The sequence below is a fragment of the Nerophis ophidion genome, linkage group LG22 (genome assembly GCF_033978795.1).
Source record: "Nerophis ophidion isolate RoL-2023_Sa linkage group LG22, RoL_Noph_v1.0, whole genome shotgun sequence".
Taxonomy (NCBI): Eukaryota; Metazoa; Chordata; class Actinopteri; order Syngnathiformes; family Syngnathidae; genus Nerophis; species Nerophis ophidion.
This window is the reverse complement of record NC_084632.1, coordinates 9,279,847-9,303,882: the sequence shown is the minus strand read 5'-3', so window position 1 is coordinate 9,303,882 and position 24,036 is coordinate 9,279,847. Positions and strand designations below refer to the sequence as shown.

Below are 24,036 nucleotides of genomic sequence, written 5' to 3'. Positions count from 1 at the left end.
ACTCCAAATAACTCACGGCGGGATGTGACTGGTGGTGAAAGTACACCTACTTTGAGACAAGAGCTATAGTGATGCATGCTTGGTTATGGTTATGGTTTGAAGTCACATCCAACAATTACGACAACAACCTTTTACTGTCAACTGAGTTTTGTTTTTTAAAGGGGAACATTATCACCAAACCTATGTAAGCGTCAATATATACCTTGATGTTGCAGAAAAAAGACCATGTATTTTTTTAACCGATTTCCGAACTCTAAATGGGTGAATTTTGGCGAATTAAACGCCTTTCTGTTTATCGGTCTCGTAGAAATGACGTCATAACGTGACGTCGCTGAGGTAATACACCCGCCATTTTCATTTTCAACACATTACAAACACCGGGACTCAGCTCTGTTATTTTCCGTTTTTTCGACTATTTTTTGGAACTTTGGAGACATCATGCCTCGTCGGTGTGTTGTCGGAGGGTGTAACAACACTAACAGGGAGGGATTCAAGTTGCACCACTGGCCCGATGATGTGAAAGTGTCTGCCGCCAGACCCCCATTGAATGTGCCAGAGTGTCTCCACATTTTACCGGCGATGCTAAGACAGACATGGCACAGAGATGTATGGATAACCTGCAGATGCATTTGCAACTATTAAGTCAACTAAATCACAAAGGTGAGTTTTGTTGATGTTGTTGACTTATGTGCTAATCAGACATATTTGGTCGCAGCATGACTGCCAGCTAATCGATGCTAACATGCTACGCTAATCGATGCTAACATGCTATTTACGCTAGCTGTATGTACATTTGAAACTAGATACCCACATTTAATGCGAAACAAACACTTACCAATCGACATATTTAAGTTGCTCCAGCGTCACAAGATGTGAAAGTCCTGATCGTTTGGTCCGCACATTTTACCGGCGATGCTAATAAGGCAGCCATGCTATGGGCCACTTCATTAGGTACACCCATGCTATGGCCGAATAGCGCCAATAGCTATTCGCTCAATAGCTTCAGTTTCTTCTTCAATTTCGTTTTCGCTATCTGCCTTCATACTCCGACCCTCTGTTTCAATACATAAGTAATCTGTTGAATTGCCTAAACCGCTGAAATCCGAGTCTGAATCCGAGCTAATGTCGCTATATCTTGCTGTGGTAACCGCCATGTTGTTTGTATTGGCAGCCCTGTATGACGTCACAGGGAAATGGACAGTCGCATCGCAAATACCGAAAATCAAGAACTTTAAAGCTTTTTTTAGGGATATTCCGGGAGGTGTAAAATTAAGAAAAAAACTTCGAAAAATAAAACAAGCCACTGGGAACTGATTTTTATTGTTTTTAACCCTTTTGAAATTGTGATAATGTTCCCCTTTAACGATTTCTGCGGGTGGTGTGCCTCGGGATTTTTTCAACGCAGAAAAAACGTCCCTCGCCTCAAAAAAGGTTGAAAAACACTGATTTAGGGGATGGATCCAATGCAGAGGACACATTTCACCACACCTAGTGTGTGTGTGTGTGTGTGTGACAATCATTGCCACTTTAACTCAACTTTAAGTTTCTAGCAAAGTAGATCACTCTGCCTTCAAAGTAGCCGTCAAAAGCAGGCCTGTGAGCCTCCGGTCTGGTGGCTTTTAAACCAGCGCCGATTACAATCTGCACCATTCTTGGCATTCTCGCAGGCGGGCCTGACATACTTGCGGCGCTGGGCTCGGGGTCACCAAACAGGCCAGGCCGAGTGTTGCGTCAGCGCCACGCTCCTTACAGCAGCGTGGCGCTGACGTCATGAGAGGCGCTCGCTCACCCAACAGCAGGATTTTGATCTCCTGCCGGTCCTTCTTCTTCTGTTTCTTCAGGATCTTCTTGATCTCGTTGTCCACTATGATTGTCTTCTGCTCGTCCTCGGACAGGAAGCACATGCACGCTCGCCGGCAGCAGTCCCAGCAGCTCGCCATGGCCCCCGGGCGCCTAGGGTTCAAAGAGGTCAGTGTTAGTGATAAAAGTCCCACAATGCATTGCTTCAGGTGCCGCTATCTGGCTTATTAGCTGCCCTCCTTATCTCTCAATTGAAGTGCTTCTTTTATGACCCCACCCAATGCAGCCATCTCTAGTTTTCAAGCTTAGCAGGAAAAAACTAAACTTTACTTAGATTATTTGCTCCGTTCCTGGATCCTCTTTCTTAGAATTAAGATCACAATTCCCGCCTTAAAAATGTTACAAAAGCCAAAAGCAGTGAAGTTGTCAGGTTGTGTAAATGGTAAAAAAAGAGAATACAACAAATCCTTTTCAACTTCTATTCAAATAAATAGACAGCAAAGACAAGATATTTCATGTTCACACTGAGAAATTAAAATTACTTTTGCAAATAATCATGAAGTTAGAATGCAATGGCAGCAACACATGTAAAAAAAAATGCATTTTTACCAGTGTGTTACATGGCCTTTCCTTTGAACAACACTCAGTAAAGGTTTGGGAACTGAGGAGACACATTTTTGAAGTGGAATTCTTTCCCATTCTTGCTTGAAGTACAGCTTAAGTTGTTCAACAGTCTCCAGCCTCATATTTTAGCCTTTGCACTGTTGTGATCCGCTTCCCGGATCGCATTCTTATTTTGGTTTTTGAGTCCTTTTGGGTTTTTTGATTGTTTTGGACCATACTTGCCAACCTTGAGACCTCCGATTTCGGGAGGTGAGGGGTGGGGGGGGGGGGCGTGGTTTGGGCGGGGGGCGTGGTTAAGAGGGGACAAGTATAATTCACCAACTCGAGTATTTCATATATATGCATATATAAATATATATATATACATGTATGAAATACTTGACTTTCAATGAATTCTAGCTATATATATTTATTTTATTATATATATAAATAAAAGAAATAGTTGAATTTTAGACGGCACCTATCAAATACACAATAATAAAAACACAGTTTTTCTACTAACTGTACTATGCTTGCTGGTTACTAAAAAAAAAAACATTTACCTTTCACTATTTGAGTAACCTTTGTTCTGCCATTTGCGTACTGGCGAGAGTCACTTGCCGTCGGGTGCGCAACACCACGCAAATCGTTGGCCAATCAAAAAGCAACCCCGTAACGCTATAGCCAACATTCACCAGGAGATGGCAACAGACGTGGGGCGTGGTTAGGAGGGGACGAGTATAATTCACCAACTCGAGTATATATATATATATATATATATATATATATATATATATATATATATATATATACAAAAAAAAAAATATATATATATATATATATATATACATAGGGAATAAGCGGTAGTAAATGGATGGATGGACGGATGGATGAAATACTTGACTTTCAATTAATTCTAGCTATATATATGTATTTTATTATATATATAAATAAATAAAAGAAATAGTTGAATTTTAGACGGCACCTATCAAATACACAGTAATAAAAACACAGTTTTTCTACTAACTGTACTGTGCTTGCTGGTTACTAAAAAAAAAAACAACACTTACCTTTCACTATTTGAGTAACCTTTGTTCTGCCATTTGCATACTGCCCAGAGTCACTTGCCGTGAGGTGCACACCACCACGTAAATCGTTGGCCAATCAAAAAGCAACCCCATAACGCTATAGCCAACATTCACCAGGAGATGGCGACAGACAACATAGAATCACTCTATTACAGACGGCGTCGCCATGGCTGTAACTTCCTCGTTCTTCTGCTTCGTCTCCTTGTGTGTGCAGTTTTTTATTAAAATCCGTAGATGTTGTAACGTGATTGGGCAGGCAAGCTGTTTATATAACAGGGAAGCGGACGTAAAAACAGGCTGTCCCCACTCATGTCCGCATGGAGCTGGAGGGGGCTTGAATTCCGGGAGAAGATCTCTTCCGGGAGGTTTTTGGGAGAGGCGCTGAATTTCGGGAGTCTCCCGGAAAATCCGGGAGGGTTGGCAAGTATGTTTTGGACTCTTCTGGTGCTGAGTTTGTTTGTGCTCTTCTTGTTTGTATCTTATTGCCATGGTTTCTTATTTGTTCCACCTACTACTCTCGGTTGACGCACCCCTGCATTTTTGATTACTGCCCAGTATTTAAGCCTGCCTTTTCCGTTCACTCGTTCTCTCCGCATAGTTTGTGTTACACGCAATTTGTGTTCGTACAACTCTGACGTCCTTGATCCTTGACTCGGTAATCCCATGCCTTGGTTCCTCTAGCTCCCATGCTAGTAGTTTAGTTTTGCCTTTTGTGCCTAGTGCAAATTTTCTGTTACTTCCCTAGCTCCCATGCTAGTTCTGTTGGTTTTGCCTTTTCTGCCTAGCACCAGTTTTTCTGTTCTTAGTCTGTTTTATTTATTGAATAAATCTGTGTCCGTGCCCGATCTGCATCTTGGAAGAGCACCAACCGCATCACGATGCCACCCAGACGTAACACACACATTTTCAATGTCTGGACTACAGACTGGCCAGTCTAGTACCTGCACTCTTTTACTATGAAGCCACGCTGTTGTAACACCTGGCTTGGCATTGTCTTGCTGAAATAAGCAGGGGCGTCCATGATAACAACATATGTTGCTCCAAAAGCTGTATGTACCTTTCAGCAGTAATGGTGCCTTCACAGATGTGTAAGTTAGTCATGCCTTTGCCACTAATACACCCCCATACCATCACACATGCTGCCTAGAACACTTTCACCCTAGAACAATCCAGATGGTACTTTTCCTCTTTTGTCCGGAGGACACAACGTCCACAGTTTCCAAAAACAATTTGAAATGTGGACTTTTCAGACCACTGAAGACTTTTCCACTTTGCATCGGTCCGTTTTAGATGATCTCGGGCCCAGCAAAGCGTTTCTGGGTGTTGTTGATAAATGCATTAGGCTTTGCATAATAGAGTTTTAACTTGTACTTACAAATGTAGCGACCAACTGTAGTTACTGTCAGTGGTTTTCTGAAGTGTTCCTGAGCCCATGTGGTGATATCCTTTACACACTGATGTGGCTTTTTGCTGCAGTAGTGTCTGATGGATGGAAGGTGCGTAATATGGCTTACGTGCAGTGATTTCTCCACATTCTCTGAACCTGTTGATGATATTACGGAGTGTAGACGGTAAAATCCCTAGATTCCTTGCAATAGCTGCTTGAGAAATGTTGTTCTTAAACAATTTGCTCAGGCATTTATTGAAAAAATGGTGACCCTTGCCCCGTCCTTGTTTGTGAAGGAGTGAGCATTTCATGGAAGCTGCTTTTATAGCCAATCATGGCACCCACCTGTTCCCAATTAGCCTGCTCACCTGTGGGAACTCTTTTTTGCCACTTGTGCCAGCTTTTTATAAACATGTTGCAGGCATCAAATTCCAAATGAGCTAATATTTGCAAAAAAGAAGAAAGTTTCTCAGTGTGAACATGAAATATCTTGTCTATTCAATTGAATATTGTCATGTCTTCTGATCATGTTTTGTTTAGTTATGTTCTGTTTTGCTTAAGACTCCATTGTTTCCTGTTTTTGCACTTCCTTGTTTGTTTTGTTTCCATGACTACCCATTAGTTTTCACCCGTCCTCATGTCACGCACCTGTCTCACGTTTTGCATTCGCACGCCTGCCACTAATCATGTCTATTATTTAAAGCGAAAGTTGCCAGGAAGTCAGCCTGGCAACTTTACCTCCACTCTGCTTCGTGCCATGTTTACGATTCACACTGCTTGTTTCATAGTTCCATGCCAAGTAAGTTTTTTTTATTGTTCATAGTTTCTGCTTTTGTGCAAGTTTTGTTTCATTAGTCAAGTTTGTTCTCCGCCATTGTGCGCGCCTATTGTTTGCTTCTTTCTTTGTAGTTATAGTGTTAAAATAATAGATGTCATTACCTTCACGCCTTGCCCGCTCCAACTTTCCTTTCTTTTCCGGAAAAACAAACCCCAAAGTCCACGTTCTGACAAATATAAGTTGAAAATGATTCGCAAATCATTGTATTCTCTTTTTATTTACCATTTACCCAACGTGACAACTTCACTGTTTTGGGGGTTTGTACTATGTCGGCTATAAGTAATGGGAATTACGGCTTTTTTGGTCCAGTTCCTAAATGGCTCCTCAGATTTTTTTGTTACTTAAATTATTTTGCGGCCAAATTATGTGTAAAATGAAAAACTAATGTAAAACACACAAAATAAAACCTATTTACATCGTTTATATGGTGTTTTGAATAAACTTTACATATACATAAATACATTTTAAATAAAAGACCCGTTTAATTTTGTGAAAAAACACAAAGTTAACTAATCAGTCAAGAAAATATGAATAAAAAAGTGCCAAAGCAAAAGAACAGGTAGCATCCTAGCTGAGGTTTTAGCCAAGATCTGTCATGTCTTGTGATCATGTTTTGTTTAGTTATGTTCTGTTTTGCTTAAGACTCTATTGTTTCCTGTTTTTGCACTTCGTTGTTTGTTTTGTTTCCATGACTACCCATTAGCTTTCACCTGTCCTCATGTCATGCACCTGTCTCACGTTTTGCACTCGCACACCTGTTATCACTGATCATGTCTATTATTTAAACCAAATGTTGCCAGGGAGTCAGCCTGGCAACTTTACCTCTACTCCAGGGGTAGGGAACCTGTGGCTCTTTTGATGACTGCATCTGGCTCTCAAATAAATCTTAGCTGAGATTGCTTAACACGATAAGTAATTAATAATTCCGCTGGTAATCACGATGTTAATAACGTTCAAAATATAAAACATCCTCATGCATTTTAATCCATCCGTTTTACACCGCACCTGTTCAATAAATAACAATGTTATTAAAAACAATTAGAGACTTAACCCATCCATCCATCCATTTTCTACCGCTTATTCCCTCTCGGGGTTGCGGGGGGCGCTGGCGCCTATCTCAGCTACAATCGGGCGGAAGGCGGGGTACACCCTGGACAAGTCGCCACCTCATCGCAGGGCCAACAAAGATAGACGGACAACATTCACACTCACATTCACACACTAGGGACCATTTAGTGTTGTCAATCAACTTATCCCCAGGTGCATGTCTTTGGGAGTGGGAGGAAGCCGGAGTACCCGGAGGGAACCCACGCATTCACGGGGAGAACATGCAAACTCCACACAGAAAGATACCGAGCCCGGGATTGAACCCAGGACTGCAGGACCTTCGTATTGTGAGGCAGACGCACTAACCCCTCTGCCACCGTGAAGCCCTAGAGACTTAACATACTGTAAAAATGTTGGTCTTACTTAAAAAATGCACACATTTAGTTGTATTCAGTGTTAAAAAATATGATATGGTTCTCACAGAAATACATTTTAAAATATTTGGATTTCATGGCTCTCTCAACCAAAAAGGTTCCCGACCCCTGCTCTACTCACTTCATGCCGTGCTACACCTCTGTCACTCATGCCGATCCATAGTTTTGCTTCTTGTCATGCCACGTAAGTTTTGTTTATTAATGCCACAGTTAGTGTCTTTTGTTTTTTTGTCCATAGTTCTGCCTTAGCGCTAGTCTTTTGTTTTCATTAGTCAAGTTTGTTCTCCGCCATTGTGCGCGCCTTTTGTTTGCTTCTTTTTTTTTTATAGTTGGTTAGTGTTATTAATAAATATGTACTTACATTCACGTTTTGCCCGCGCCAACTTTTCTTTGCCTTCCGGTGAAACAAACCCCCAAGTCCACGTTTTGACAAGATCAGCATTGGGAAAAAAACAAAGGCCTCAGCTTTTTGTTAGGATCTGGAGAGGAGACTTTCGGTCTCTCTGCCTTTGTGGAGTTTAACACTTCACTCTCCAAATCACTCGCCACCGCCAGCCCGATCCCGTCGTTCACATCAATGAGCGGCTCTCGGTTTACGCTACTTATTTGGATTGATTGATTGATTGATTAAAACTTTTATTAGTAGATTGCACAGTATAGTACATATTCCGTACAATTGACCACTAAATGGTAACACCCCAATAAGTTTTTCAACTTGTTTAAGTCGGGGTCCACGCTCATCAATTCATGGAACATCATGTCAAGCCCTCGGGGAGAGAAGCTGCTACAGCCTTTGAGGAAACTCAACAAAAAAGTAGGACAAAGCAGAGCTGGGAGATAAAATGATATCATTATAACTTGCCAAAGACATATAATTGATAATAAAAAATGCGTTCGATGAAAAATTTTGATCCAAAATCCTGTCTTCTTGCGAAGTTTGACTACGTTGTTGACTCGTGGTTGGTTCTTTGTTCGTTGCATGGACTGACAGGGTTTGAACATAGGATGCCAGATTACCTGTGGCAGTGGGGGCGTGGTTAGGGGCGTGGTCACTGTGATGTCATCACGTGATTTGAATATGATTTTCTGTTAAAAAAAGGCCCAAAAAATGTATATCCGTATTTCCTTAAATTGCCGCCGGGGCGATAATTAATTTAAAACCTCTTCTCACTCCTGCGCTTACCAAAGGCATGCGGTAAAAGTAAGCATGCGCTAATTATTTTAAAACCTCTTCTCACTCCGCCACTTACCAAAGGCATGCAGTAAAAATTTGAGTGTGATGTAAGCTTGGACCTTAAATCCTACTAAATAGCTCTTAATCTTCTTCCCTTTATGCGATTTCAAATTACCGGTATTGAAATCAGCCTCCTCCATTTTGAAAATGATGACAGGGGAAGTGTCACTCTTGACGTCACGAGTTTGACCAGGCGGTAATACTAAGCATGCGCTAATTATTTTGCGAAGCGAGTTTGACCCGGCAGTAATTCAAGGCAGGCGCATACTATATGCCCTGTGGCAATTCAAGGAAATACGGTACATACATTTGAAAAATGTGTTATTATTAGTATTAACATGTATTTTTTATATCGTTTTGCCATATCAATTGTTGATGCTTATTTTACAAAGTGCTTTGTTGAGAATGTTACAATTGTTTTAGACTTTATAAAGACTTTTTTAAAAAAGAAAAACAACAACAATCAACAAATCGAGCATCTTCTTTTGGTGTTATTATGGAATGTACTGGTGTTTGGAGTCTGCTTCAGTCCCTCTAAAGAGGCTGAAGCCAGCATGACGTCACACTTGCTTTGCGATGTTGCTCTACTTGTCAGGCTTGCCCCTGACAGTTTGTCTATGTTTTAGTTTTTCCCTCTGCATTTGTCTTTGTTTCCTGTGTGCGTGGGTAGTGTTCCCTCTCAGCGCTCTTATTTTGTCTGTTTCCTTTGTTTCTCCCTGGGCGCTGTTTCTCCTCAGCTGCGGCTGACTGGCACCTGGCCACACCTGGTGTCAATCAGCCCGCTCCTATTTGTACCTGCTTTGTTCCTCCAGCCAGTGCTGGATTATTGTAGTTTCGATGACGCTCTTGTCGCTCCTGTCGTGTTGTGTCGTGCCGTGTCTTGTATTTGCAGCGTAGCGGTAAGCTATATCCGTTAGATGTTTGTAGCTTACTGTTCTTTGTTCCTTGCTTCCAGTTTGTTTAGTACTACACATTACGGCTTTTGTTTTCCCGTTCGCTACCCGCTAGCTTCCACGCTAGACCCTTTTTGTTTTTTGCTAGCTTCCATGTTAAGCTCCCTTAGTTTGTTATCCGCCTCGTGCGCTCTTTTGGTTGTACCCCTTTGGTTTGTTCTTGTTCTAATATTTTAATTAAATCATGTTTTCCTGTTCAATGCCTGCCTCCGTTCGTCACCAAATGACTCTGACACTACTTGGACTTTCTCTTCTTAAAAGTCGCCACAGTCCTCTTAAAAATTTAACATTTTGCAGATGGTTGTCCGTGGGTATAATTGCAATATAAATATACAAATCACGTCCACATCACAGACATGCTGACAACGCTCCAGACACTCTTGTACGTCTTGTTTACATCCCGTTTCAGCAGCGATGTTTTCAGTGATTGTCTTTTTTTGAGTGGCTGAGTTTTCAGAAAAGAGTGCACAAATAATAGGATATAAATATAAATGTATAAATATCCAGTCATACTGTAACGACCAAGTTTTGTGTTTGTGTGCTTTAATTTTTTTCAAGCACACCGTTGTACCCCTTTGGTTTGTTCTTGTTCTAATATTTTAATTAAATCATGTTTTCCTGTTCAATGCCTGCCTCCGTTCGTCACCAAATGACTCTGACACTACTTGGACTTTCTCTTCTTAAAAGTCGCCACAGTCCTCTTAAAAATTTAACATTTTGCAGATGGTTGTCCGTGGGTATAATTGCAATATAAATATACAAATCACGTCCACATCACAGACATGCTGACAACGCTCCAGACACTCTTGTACGTCTTGTTTACATCCCGTTTCAGCAGCGATGTTTTCAGTGATTGTCTTTTTTTGAGTGGCTGAGTTTTCAGAAAAGAGTGCACAAATAATAGGATATAAATATAAATGTATAAATATCCAGTCATACTGTAACGACCAAGTTTTGTGTTTGTGTGCTTTAATTTTTTTCAAGCACACCGTTGTACCCCTTTGGTTTGTTCTTGTTCTAATATTTTAATTAAATCATGTTTTCCTGTTCAATGCCTGCCTCCGTTCGTCACCAAATGACTCTGACACTACTTGGACTTTCTCGTCTTAAAAGTCGCCACTGTCCTCTTAAAAATTGAACATTTTGCAGATGGTTGTCCGTGGGTATAAGTGCAATATAAATATACAAATCACGTCCACATCACAGACATGCTGACAACGCTCTAGACACTCCTGTACGTGTTGTTTACATCCCGTTTCAGCAGCGATGTTTTCAGTGATTGTCTTTTTTTGGGTGGCTGAGCTTTCAGAAAAGAGTGCACAAATAATAGGATGTAAATATAAATGTATAAATATCCAGTCATACTTTAACGACCAACCAGTGTTGAAGTTTTGTGTTTGTGTGCTTTCATTTTTTTCAAGCACACCGTTGTACCCCTTTGGTTTGTTCTTGTTCTAATATTTTAATTAAATCATGTTTTCCTGTTCAATGCCTGCCTCCGTTCGTCACCAAATGACTCTGACACTACTTGGACTTTCTCGTCCTAAAAGTCGCCACTGTCCTCTTAAAAATTGAACATTTTGCAGATGGTTGTCCGTGGGTATAAGTACAATATAAATATACAAATCATTTCCACATCACAGACATGCTGACAGACACTCCTGTACGTCTTGTTTACATCCCGTTTCAGCAGCGATGTTTTCAGTGATTGTCTTTTTTTGGGTGGCTGAGTTTTTAGAACGTCACTCGGAAAGAGTGCACAAATAATAGGATATAAATATATGTGTAAATATTAAGTCATACTGTAACGACCAACCGGTGTTGAAGTTTTGTGTTTGTGTGCTTTCATTTTTTACAAGTTCATCGTCCATGCCTGACAGCGGATTAGCGGAGAACGAGGAAGTGTAAGCGAAAATGTTTGCACGAGATGTAAAACCTGTTAGAATTGTGCTGTTTGTTGGCATTTAAATGGAGAAAAAAGTTAAAAAATAGCATAAGACTTTGAGTGACTTCTCTTCTTATTATATTACTTGAATTTTTTTTCAAGTATAAAAACAACAATCGTGTTTTCAAGGTGTGGCGGCTGATATTGGTGCGCCACATTTAAACCCTGAGTGAGAAGAGAAAGTAAAAACGAGTGCTGATGAGAGCGAAGAAATTGTGGATACACGAGGAAAAGTCCCTTCCACATTATGTCGCTCATCCCCACCAAGAGCGGTAATATCACACCACCTTAACCGCGCTCACCCTTTAGAGCACAGCTGCCACTTCCTGAAACTACACCGGCACAAAATAGTTCTTCTCAGGTTTCTCTATGTTGACATTTTCACACTTTGTACTATTTCCTTTAAGAATTGCTTACATATTCCTTATTTTTGCACCTTCATTTTAAAGTGTTGAATGAGATTTTTGCAATTTTGTTCACATTGTTTTCCATTTCCTTTCCTTTCTGCCTTGATAGCGATTATAATCAGAGGAAGGATACATTAGAAATACAGATGTTGATATTTAGTTTATTTTATTCATGGTCCTTGTTTTTATACAACATACAGTGGGGCAAAAAAGTATTTAGTCAGCCACCGATTGTGCAAGTTCTCCCACTTAAAATGATGACAGAGGTCTGTAATTTTCATCATTGGTACACTTCAACTGTGAGAGACAGAATGTGAAAAAAAATCCAGGAATTCAAATTGTAGGAATTTTTAAGAATTTCTTTGTAAATTATGGTGGAAAATAAGTATTTGGTCCACCATTCAAAGCTCTCACTGATGGAAGGAGGTTTTGGCTCAAAATCTCACGATACATGGCCCCATTCATTCTTTCCTTAACACGGATCAATCGTCCTGTCCCCTTAGCAGAAAAACAGCCCCAAAGCATGATGTTTCCACCCCCATGCTTCACAGTAGTTGTGGTGTTCTTGGGATGCAACTCAGTATTCTTCTTCCTCCGTTGTAAGACAAGATGTGGATCAGAATAATTAAGATTATTCAGAAATAGTCACCACATTTGTAGTTGTGTTGTTTTCATTGTAAACATTCCAGAAGACGCATAATCACCTCACTCTTTTTAAATTTGAACTCCAGAGTAGAGCTGCAGCTTATCCAATATTTTAGTAATCAAGTATTCTATCGAATATCCAGATCGACTAATCAAGTAAATGATTAAATCATTATTTTGCTTTACAAAAAAAATTTAATGTTTTTTGTTATTGTTTTTTTGTCCTGTGCAGTTTCTCAGGCAAATCATATGGAGGGTGAACTTTTGCCGCTGTGGTATACCAACTCCACTTTGCAATGTTTGCATACCACTGTGTTGTCCTTCCATGCTAGTGTGAAGTTTTCCCACACCTTACACAACTTTTGTCGCTTCTTAAAGGCCTACTGAAATGAGATTTTATTACTTAAACGGGGATGGCAGGTCCATTCTATGTGTCATACTTGATCATTTCGCAATTTTGCCATATTTTTGCTGAAAGGATTTAGTAGAGAACATCCACAATAAAGTTCGCAACTTTTGGTCGCTAATAGAGAAGCCCTGCCTGTACCGGAAGTAGCAGACGATGTGCGCGTGACGTCACGGGTTGCATGGCTCCACACATCCTCACATTGTTTATAATCATGGCCACCAGCAGTAAGAGCAATTCGGACCGAGAAAGCGACGATTTCCCCATTAATTTGAGCGAGGATCAAAGATTTGTGAATTAGGATATTGGTAGTGAAGGACTAGAAGAAAAAAAAAAAGCGACGGCTCCGGGCAGCAGCAGTGTGAGCGTTTCAGATGTAATTAGACACATTTACTAGGATAATTCTGGAAGATCCCTTATCTGCTTATTGTTTTAATAGTGTTTTCGTGAGATTTTAAAGATTGTAAAGGCATACCTCAAGGTCGGATGGCTGCGGTGAACAGGCAGTGTCTCAGAGAGAAGCAGAGGAGCCAAGCTCACAGCTGCTGCAGGACGACGAATAATCCACTGATGTCCCCGGTAACATATATATATCACAATTTCCCCATCCAAAAACATGCTGGTTGACGTAGAGAAAACATGTTCGCTTGACCGCTCTGTGTTAAAGCTTCACAATAAAGAAAGAAACACCGGCTGTGTCTCGGTGCTAAAGACAGCTGCAATCCACCGCTTTCTACCAACAGCATTGTTCTTTATAGTCTCCATTATTAAATGAACACATTACAAAAGATTCAGCAACACAGATGTCCAAAATACTGTGTAATTATCAATCAATCAATCAATGTTTACTTATATAGCCCTAAATCACTAGTGTCTCAAAGGGCTGCACAAACCACCACGACATCCTCGGTAGGCCCACATAAGGGCAAGGAAAACTCACACCCAGTGGGACATCGGTGACAATGATGACTATGAGAACCTTGGAGAGGAGGAAAGCAATGGATGTCGAGCGGGTCTAACATGATACTGTTAAAAGTTCAATCCATAATGGATCCAACACAGTCGCGAGAGTCCAGTCCAAAGCGGATCCAACACAGCCGCGAGAGTCCCGTTCACAGCGGAGCCAGCAGGAAACCATCCCAAGCGGAGGCGGATCAGCAGCGCAGAGATGTCCCCAGCCGATACACAGGCGAGCAGTACATGGCCACCGGATCGGACCGGACCCCCTCCACAAGGGATAGTGGGACATAGGAGAAAAAGAAAATAAAAGGCAGATCAACTGGTCTAAAAAGGGAGTCTATTTAAAGGCTAGAGTATACAAATGAGGTGAGACTTAAATGCTTCTACTGAGGTAGCATCTCGAACTGTTACCGGGAGGGCATTCCAGAGTACTGGAGCCCGAAATGAAAACGCTCAATATCCCGCAGACTTTTTTTGGGCTTTAGGAATCACTAATAAGCCGGAGTCCTTTGAACGCAGATTTCTTGCCGGGACATATGGTACAATACAATCGGCAAGATAGGATGGAGCTAGACCGTGTACTATTTTATACGTAAGTAGTAAAACCTTAAAGTCACATCTTAAGTGTGCAGGTGAGCCAGTACAGGCGTAATGTGATCAAACTTTCTTGTTCTTGTCAAAAGTCTAGCAGCCGCATTTTGTACCAACTGTAATCTTTTAATGCTAGACATGGGGAGACCCGAAAATAATACGTTACAGTAGTCGAGGCGAGACGTAACAAACGCATGGATAATGATCTCAGCGTCTTTAGTGGACGGAATGGAGGGAATTTTAACGATATTACGGAGATGAAAGAAGGCCGTTTTAGTAACGCTTTTAATGTGTGGCTCAAAGGAGAGAGTTGGGTCAAAGATAACACCCAGATTCTTTACCGAGTCGCCTTGTTTAATTGTTTGGTTGTCAAATGTTAGAGTTGTATTATTAAATAGAGGTCGGTGTCTAGCAGGACCGATAATCAGCATTTCCGTTTTTTTGGCGATTAAAGCAGATTACTTTTAGTTGCTAGTAGTGCAGCGCTATTTCCTGTCAGTCCTGGACGTCACGCGTACGCGTCATCATTCCGCGACGTTTTAAACAAGAAACTCGCGGGAAATTTAAAATTGCAATTTAGTAAACTAAAGCGGCCGTATTGGCATGTGTTGCAATGTTAATATTTCATCATTGATATATAAACTATCAGACTGCGTGGTCGCTAGTAGTGGGTTTCAGTAGGCCTTTAACTCCCTGGCTTTGCTCCAGCTCTTGTCCTCTGCTTTCTGACATAACTGACATTGCCAGTTATGTCGGCCAAATAGTTTTCGAGACTCAAGCGGATTTCAAGGAGCGGCGTTGTGCAGCGTATGATGTGTGACGTAAACACGCTGTGCGACACCTAAACAGTCCGTGCCAAACATGAGCTTTAGTCCATGTCCACCCCAACACAGAGACTTTCAAAAAGACATATTTGGGGTTAAAACAATGTTCATCCACACAAGTGTTGTTTCAAAATTGTCTACGTCTACACCCACACACACACACACACACACACACACACCTGCTGTCGTGCACTTTTTGCAGAAGCCTGAAAATAGCAATATCTGACTTGGTGGCATTATTATGTTTATTTTGATATACTTTAGACCAGGGGTCTCAGACACGGGGGCCAATTGCGGCCCGCGAGACGTTATTTTGCGGCCCCCAGCTTAATATGAAAGTTTAATGTGAGTGCGGCCTGCGAGTTTTATATGAATGGCGCTTGACAGCGTTGTGTTATTTGGGTCCAAAATGGTCTTTCAAAATTCTGGGTTGCCTACCCCTGCGTTAGTGGAAAAGCGGCAAACGAGTAAATGATAAATGGGTTGTACTTGTATAGCGCTGAAGGGTTGGACTCCGCCAAGGCTGTCCTTTGTCACCGATTCTGTTCATAACTTTTATGGACAGAATTTTTAGGCGCAGTCAAGGCGTTGAGGGGTTCCGGTTTGGTGACTGCAGGATTAGGGCTCTGCTTTTTGCAGATGATGTGGTCCTGATGGCTTCATCTGGCCGGGAGCTTCAGCTCTCAATGGATCGGTTCGCAGCTGAGTGTGAAGCGAGCGGAATGAGAATCAGCACCTCCAAGTCCGGAAAAGGGTGGAGTGCCACCTCCGGGTTGGGGAGGAGACCCTGCCCCAAGTGGAGGAGTTTTAGTACCTAGGAGTCTTGTTCGCGAGTGAGGGAAGAGTGGCTCGTGAGATCGACAGGTGGATCGGTGCGGCGTCTTCAGTAATGCGGACGCTGTATCGATCCGTTGTGGTGAAGAAGGAGCTGAGCCGGAAGGCAAAGCTCTCAATTTATCGGTCGATCCTCACCTATGGTCATGAACTTTGGGTCATGATCAAAAGGACAAGATCACGGGTACAAGCGGCCGAAATGAGTTTCCTATCAATATCCTCATCCACAAATCTTTCATCCTCGCTCAAATTAATGGGGAAATTGTCGCTTTCTCAGTCCGAATTGCTCTTACTGCTGGAGGTTCACATTAGAAACAATTTTCAGATGTGAGGAGCCCTACAACCAGTGACGTCACGCGGGCATCGTCTGCTACTTCCGGTACAGGCAAGGCTTTTTTATTAGCGACCAAAAGTTGCGAACTTTATCATCGATGTTCTCTACTAAATCCTTTCAGCAAAAATATGGCAATATCGCAAAATGATCAAGTATGACACATAGAATGGACCTGCTATCCCCGTTTGAATAAGAATATCTCATTTCAGTAGGCCTTTAAGTTAGGGTTGCGTGTATTTTCAATGTACGTTCAGGGTTAAGAAGGGGTTAAAAACAAAACAATTTGTGCACGCAGCAACATTCGTGAGGGAGGACCAGAGACAGAGAGAGCGAGATAGTTATGATAAACGTGCATGCGTCGCCAGGCTCTGCTTTTTACTTATAGATTTATCACATTTTATTATTTATTATCTATAGCAGGGGTGTCAAAAGTGTGCCCCGGAGGCCATTTGCGGCCCACAGCTAATGTTTTAAAGGCCCACGGCACATTCTAAAAATACTATTAAAATAAACAAAAATGAAATAAAATGGTGGCAGAGGGGTTAGTGTGTCTGCCTCACAATACGAAGGTCCTGCAGTCCTGGGTTCAAATCCAGGCTCGGGATCTTTCTGTGTGGAGTTTGCATGTTCTCCCCGTGACTGCGTGGGTTCCCTCCGGGTACTCCGGCTTCCTCCCACTTCCAAAGACATGCACCTGGGGATAGGTTGATTGGCAACACTAAATTGGCCCTAGTGTGTGAATGTGAGTGTGAATGTTGTTTGTCTGTCTATCTGTGTTGGCCCTGTGATGAGGTGGCGACTTGTCCAGGGTGTACCCCGCCTTCCCCCCGATTGTAGCTGAGATAGGCGCCAGCGCCCCCCGCGACCCCAAAAGGGAATAAGCGGTAGAAAAAGGATGGATGAAATAAAAAAGCTTAAAGGTTAATTTAGAAAAAGTTGCAACGTTGACTAATAAAACAAAGCTGTTTTTTTTTTCTTTCAAACTGTCATTACTAAAAACATAATATTGAATCAAAATCAATGTTATTATGAATTATTAACCTATCCAAGTTTCCCATTACTTCACATCAAATATTCCACTACGAAAAATATTTTTGATGGAAGATTTTGCAAATTTGGTAAATAAATAACCGAAAAATGCATATTTTGTTGTTTTCTTACCGAACCGTGACCTCTGAACCGAGGTACGTACCGAACTGAAATTTTTGTGTACCGTTACACCCCCTAGTAAATGCTGTGCATTGAAAACACTCAATGGCCGGAATCATTCAAATAAGAAGCCATCAACCCTTAAGATGTCCATCCATCCATTTTCTACCGCGTGTTCCCTTTTGGGGTCGCTGGCGCCTATCTCAGCTACAATCGGGCGGAAGGCGGGTTACACCCTGGACAAGTCGCAGGGCCAACATTCACACTCACATTCACACACTAGGGCCAATTTAGTGTTGCCAATCAACCTATCCCCAGGTGCATGTCTTTGGAAGTGGGAGGAAGCCGGAGTACCCGGAGGGAAGCCACGCATTCACGGGGAGAACATGCAAACTCCACACAGAAAGATCCCGAGCCTGGATTTGAACCCAGGACTACCTTCGTATTGTGAGGCAGACGCACTAACCCCCTCTTCCACCGTGAAGCCCACCCTTAAGAAGTATTAAATGTAATATGTAAACAACCTTCCTGGCCAGATTGTTGGTGGAACTGGCGTCGGCGCGGGTCATCATTTGGACACACCTGGATTAGGCGTTTGGGCGCTGCTCAGAGACACATTCCACCTACTCAGTGGCCTAGTGGGTAGAGTGTCCGCCCTGGGATCGGTAGGTCGTGAGTTCAAATCCCGGCTGAGTCATACCAAAGACTATAAAAATGGGACCTATTACCTCCCTGCTTGGCACTCAGAATCAAGGGTTGGAATTGGGGGTTAAATCACCATAAATGATTCCCGGGCGCGGCACCGCTGCTGCCCACTGCTCCCCTCACCTCCCAGGGGGTGATCAAGGGTGATGGGTCAAATGCAGAGAATAATTTCGCCACACTTAGTGTGTGTGTGACAATCATTGGTACTTTAACTTTATCCACCAAAGTGACTCTGATTGGCCAAATTATGGCATCGGACATATTTATGAAGTTACCAATCATTTGATTGATTTATTTGAGAAGAATCACTGCCAAATCCTGGAGGGTGTGATTAATTACTACTGTGTAATTACCACTTACACTTCAAACAGAAATCATTTTCACTTTCTTTTCTGGCAAGCCCGGCAAGAGCAGACTCACATGTTACGTAGAAACCCTGTGACGTCGGCCGAGGGAGGACGCCTTTCAAGGCATTTTTTGTTATATCTCAGCCAGGGCCGTAACCAACATTGAGGACGCCGATTATTTTTGTACAGGTTGACTTTGTAATTGGGAACAGGTGGGTGCCATGATTGGGTATAAAAACAGCTTCCATGAAATGCTAAGTAATTCACAAACAAGGATGGGGTGAGGGTCACCAATTTGTAAGCAAATTGTCAAACAGTTTTAGAACAACATTTCTCAACGAGCTATTGCAAGGAATTTAGGGATTTTACCATCTACGGTCCGTAAAATCATCAAAAGGTTCAGAGAATCTGGAAAAATCACTGCACGTGAGTCCTGATATTACGGACTTTTGATCCCTCAGGCGGTACTGCATCAAAAACCGACGTCGGTGTGTAAAGAATATCACCACATGGGCTCAGGAACACTTCATAAAACCACTGTCAGTAACTACAGTTGGTCGCTACATCTGTAAGTGCAAGTTAAAACTCTACTATGCAAAGCCAAACCCATTTATCAACAATATCCTGAAACGCCGCCGGCTTGGCTGGGCCCGAGTTCACCTAAGATGGACTGATGCAAAGTGGAAAGGTGTTCTGTAGTCTGACGAGTCCAAATTTTAATTAATATTTGCCAACAGAGGCAAGGTGTACTCCAGAACAAAGAGGAAAATAAGCATCCGGATTGTTATAGGCGCAAAGTTCAAAAGCCAGCATCTGTGATGGTATGGGGGTGTATTAGTGCCCAAGGCATGGGTAACTTACACATCTGTGAAGGCACCATTAATGCTGAATGGTCCATACAGGTTTTGGAGCAACATATGTTGTCATCCAAGCAACGTTATCATGGACGCCCCTGCTTATTTCAGCAAGACAATGCCACGCCACGTGTTACAAATGCGTGGTTCCGTGGTAAAAGAGTGCGGGTACTTTCCTGGCCCGCCTGCAGTCCAGACCTGTCACCCATCAAAAATTTGTGGCGCATTATGAAGCGTAAAATACGAAAGTGGAGACCCCGGACTGTTGAACGACTGAAGCTCTACATAAAACAAGAATGTGAAAGAATTCCACTTTTAAAGCTTCAACAATTAGTTTCCTCAGTTCCCAAACATTTAGTGAGTGTTGTTAAAAGAAAAGGTGATATAACACAGTGGTGAACATGCCCTTTCCCAACTACTTTGGCACGTGTTGCAGCCATGAAATTCTCAGTTAATTATTATTTGCAAAAAAAAAATAAAGTTTACGAGTTTGAACATCAAATATCTTGTCTTTGTAGTGCATTCAGGTGAATATGGGTTGAAAAGGATTTGCAAATCATTGTATTCCGTTTATATTTACATCTAACACAATTTCCCAACTCATCATTGTATGTATATATATATATATATATATATATATATATATATATATATATATATATATATATATATATATATATATATATATATATATATATATATATGTACATACGTATACAGTATATGGGTTAATATATGTAATATGAACATATTCATATGTTTATTACAAAATAAAAGACATTACCGTACAGTGTAGTTCTGGTGATTTATATGTTGTCATGTTTCATTGAGTATTATTCGTCAAAGTGTGTTTACGTGACTAAAACATCAAATCAAAAGGAAAAGATTGACATTGTTTTTTTGTTTTTTTAGGCACATTTCAGGAACGGTCTAAACAAGATGTTGAAGTATCCACCAGCAAATTTCACCATGTTTGCATATATGTTTTTTATTTTGCCGTAACAAATCATCACCATTGATTTTAAATAATGAATATATATATATATATATATATATATATGTATATATATATATATATATATATATATACACAAACCCCGTTTCCATATGAGTTGGGAAATTGTGTTAGATGTAAATATAAACAGAATACAATGATTTGCAAATCCTTTTCAACCCATATTCAATTGAATGCACTACAAAGACAACATATTTGATGTTCAAACTCAAACTTTATTTTTTTTTTTGCAAATAATAATTAACTTTGAATTTCATGGCTGCAACACGTGCCAAAGTAGTTGGGAAAGGGCATGTTCACCATTGTGTTACATCACCTTTTCTTTTAACAACACTCAATAAATGTTTGGGAACTGAGGAAACTAATTGTTGAAGCTTTGAAAGTGGAATTCTTTCCCATTCTTGTTTTATGTAGAGCTTCAGTCGTTCAACAGTCCGGGGTCTCCGCTGTCGTATTTTACGCTTCATAATGCGCCACACATTTTCGATGGGTGACAGGTCTGGACTGCAGGCGGGCCAGGAAAGTACCCGCACTCTTTTTTTACAAAGCCACGCTGTTGTAACACGTGTTTTGCTAAAATAAGCAGGGGCGTCCATGAAAACGTTGCTTGGATGACAACATATGTTGCTCCAAAACCTGTATGGACCTTTCAGCATTAATGGTGCTTTCACAGATGTGTAAGTTACCCATGCCTTGGGCACTAATACACCCCCATACCATCACAGATGCTGGCTTTTGAACTTTGCGCCTATAACAATCCGGATGGTTATTTTCCTCTTTGTTCTGGAGGACACCACGTCCTCTGTTTCCAAATATAATTTGAAATGTGGACTCGTCAGACCACAGAACACTTTTCCACTTTGCATCAGTCCATCTTAGGTGAGCTCGGGCCCAGCCAAGCCGGCTGCGTTTCAGGATATTGTTGATAAATGGGTTTTGCTTTGCATAGTAGAGTTTTAACTTGCACTTACAGATGTAGCGACCAACTGTAGTTACTGACAGTGGTTTTGTAAAGTGTTCCTGAGCCCATGTGGTGATATCCTTTACACACTGATGTCGGTTTTTGATGCAGTATTGCCTGAGGGATCAAAAGTCCGTAATATCATCGCTTACGTGCAGTGATTTCTCCAGATTCTCTGAACCTTTTGATGTTTTTACGGAGCGTAAATGGTGAAATCCCTAAATTCCTTGCAATAGCTCGTTGAGAAATGTTGTTCTAAAACTGTTCAACAATTTGCTTATAAAGTGGTGACCCTCACCCCATCCTTGTTTGTGAATTACTTAGCATTTTATGGAAGCTGCTTTTATACCCAATCATGGCACCCACCTGTTCCCAATTAGCCTGCACACCTGTGGGATGTTCCATATAAGTGTTTGATGAGTATTCCTCAACTTTATCAGTATTTATTGCCACCTTTCCCAACTTCTTCGTCACGTGTTGCTGGCATCAACATTCTAAAGTTAATGATTATTTGCAACAAAAATTTTTTTTATCAGTTTGAACATCAAATATGTTGTCTTTGTAGCATATTCAACTGAAAATGGGTTGAAAATGATTAGTGTGTGTGTAGGTTAATATAAGTAATATGAACATATTCCTATGTTTATTACAAAATAAAAGACATTACCGTACAGTGTAGTTCTGGTGATTTATGTTGTCATGTTTCATTGAGTATTATTCGTCAAAGTGTGTTTACGTGAGCTTTTGGTGAATAAAAGATGAAAAGAAAAGAAAAGAAAAGAAGCCTCCTTTACCTTAAATCAGTGACTTCACACTCGCTTCTCCTTGCTCCTTTCCGCCGTCCATTTCCCTTCCGCTCCGCTCTCCTCTTCAGGTACGCTAAGCAGCGCGTCCTCGGACGTCCATTTGGGAAAGGAAACGTCTTTCTTTCTTTCTTTTCTCTCTCTCTCTGTCTGTCTCTCTCCCTCTGTGTGTCACGACGAGGCGACCTGCTCGCTGCGCCTCGGCAGGAATGTGCGGCGGTGTCCTTTCCGCTCCGCAGGTGGAATGCGCTGCGGGCGGCGACACGCGGCAAGCTCACCGCACGCAGCGCCGGAAGTCGCGCGATACAGACCTTCGAAATAAGAGCTGTCGAAGAAATTGAGGAATTCGATCCATTTCTACCGCTTATTCCCTTTGGGATCGCGGGGGGCGCTGGCGCCTATCTCAGCTACAATCGGGCGGAAGGCGGGGTACACCCTGGACAATTTCCCAATTCATTAAATCATATTTAAAAAGCAAATGTACGTCAGTAGTGACATAAAAAAATGTAACTCTCATATTCCATAGAGTGAAATACTTTAAAGATTTTTTTTTAAATATTTTTGTTGATTATGGCTTACAGATGATTAAAAAAAAAAAAAAACGTAACGTCAGTACCTTTTGAAATGAAACATTATATTTTTTAATATGCATTTTATTTGCAAATGTTTCAAACAAGAAAATTCCAAGTGGTTTATGTTTTCGACAGTAAATACCGTATTTCCTTGAATTGCGCCTGCCTTGAATTACTACCGGGTCGAACTCGCTTCCCAAAATAATTAGCGCATGCTTAGTATTACCGCCTGGTCAAACTCGTGAAATCACGAGTGACACTTCCCCTGTCATCATTTTCAAAATGGAGGAGGCCGATTTCAATACCGGTAATTTGAAATCGCATGAAGGGAAGAAGATTAAGAGCTTTTCAGTAGGATATAAGGTCCAACTTTACATCACACTCAAATTTTTACTGCATGCCTTTGGTAAGAACCGGAGTGAGAAGAGGTTTTAAAATAATTAGCGCATGCTTACTTTTACCGCATGCCTTTGGTAAGCGCAGGAGTGAGAAAAGGTTTTAAATAAATTAGCGCCCCGGCGGAAATTCAAGGAAATACGGTAAATCCGATGTATTCATGCCAAAAATGCTTTACCTGCTGGTTCAGGGGGGTCACGCCCATTGGATCATGTTTTGTTTTTGTCATGTTTGCTTTTATTTTTTGGACACTCAGTTCCTGTTCCTGCAAATCATCATAAATGATTCCCGGGCGTGGCACCGCTGATGCCCACTGCTCCCCTCACCTCCCAGGGGGTGATCAAGGGGATGGGTCAAATGCAGAGGACAAATTTCACCACACCTAGTGTGTGTGTGTGACAATCATTGGTACTTTAACTTTAACTTCCTGTTGTTGTTTTTTGTTACCATGCCAACGCATTAGTTTTCAACTTGTCTTCATGTCTCACACCTGTTTGCGCTTATCATGTTTATTATTTAAACCGGAAGTTGCCAGGAAGTCAGTCTGGCGACTTTATACCTCAACTCGATTCATGCCTAGCCATGCTGTTTAAACATTCTGTCCATGCCACGTAAGTTTCTGGTTTGTTTTAGTTCTGCCTTTGTGCTTTGTCTGTATTCATAGTCTAGTATTGTTCAGCCATTGTGCGCGCCTTTTGTTTGCCTTTTGTTGTAGTGTGTTAGTGTTAGTAAGAAATGAATATGTACCTTCATTCACGCCTTGCTCGTGCCAATTTTCCTTTGCGTCGGAAAAACAATCAATCTCATAGTCCAAGTCTTGACAAGGGGTGCTTGAGAAGCAGCTGATGTAAGATTCTGGAACTTTCCTATTTTGACACTGACCACAGAATTAACAATATTGCAG

The 24,036-nt window shown here is 41.4% G+C and overlaps 1 protein-coding gene across 1 annotated transcript in view; it reads right to left on the bottom strand.

The window, feature by feature from the left end:
• Positions 1 to 22,406, bottom strand: part of LOC133540533 (guanine nucleotide-binding protein subunit alpha-11-like) — an 83,630-nt gene extending 61,224 nt beyond the window's left edge. The window contains exons 1-2 of the mRNA XM_061883208.1: positions 22,156 to 22,406; positions 1,790 to 1,953 (exon numbers count right to left, since the gene is read on the bottom strand). Of these exons, the coding sequence (XP_061739192.1) occupies positions 1,790 to 1,940 (151 nt within the window). The 5' untranslated portion in view covers positions 1,941 to 1,953; positions 22,156 to 22,406. The remainder of the gene's footprint in view (positions 1 to 1,789; positions 1,954 to 22,155) is intronic.
• Positions 22,407 to 24,036: the final 1,630 nt, after the last annotated feature.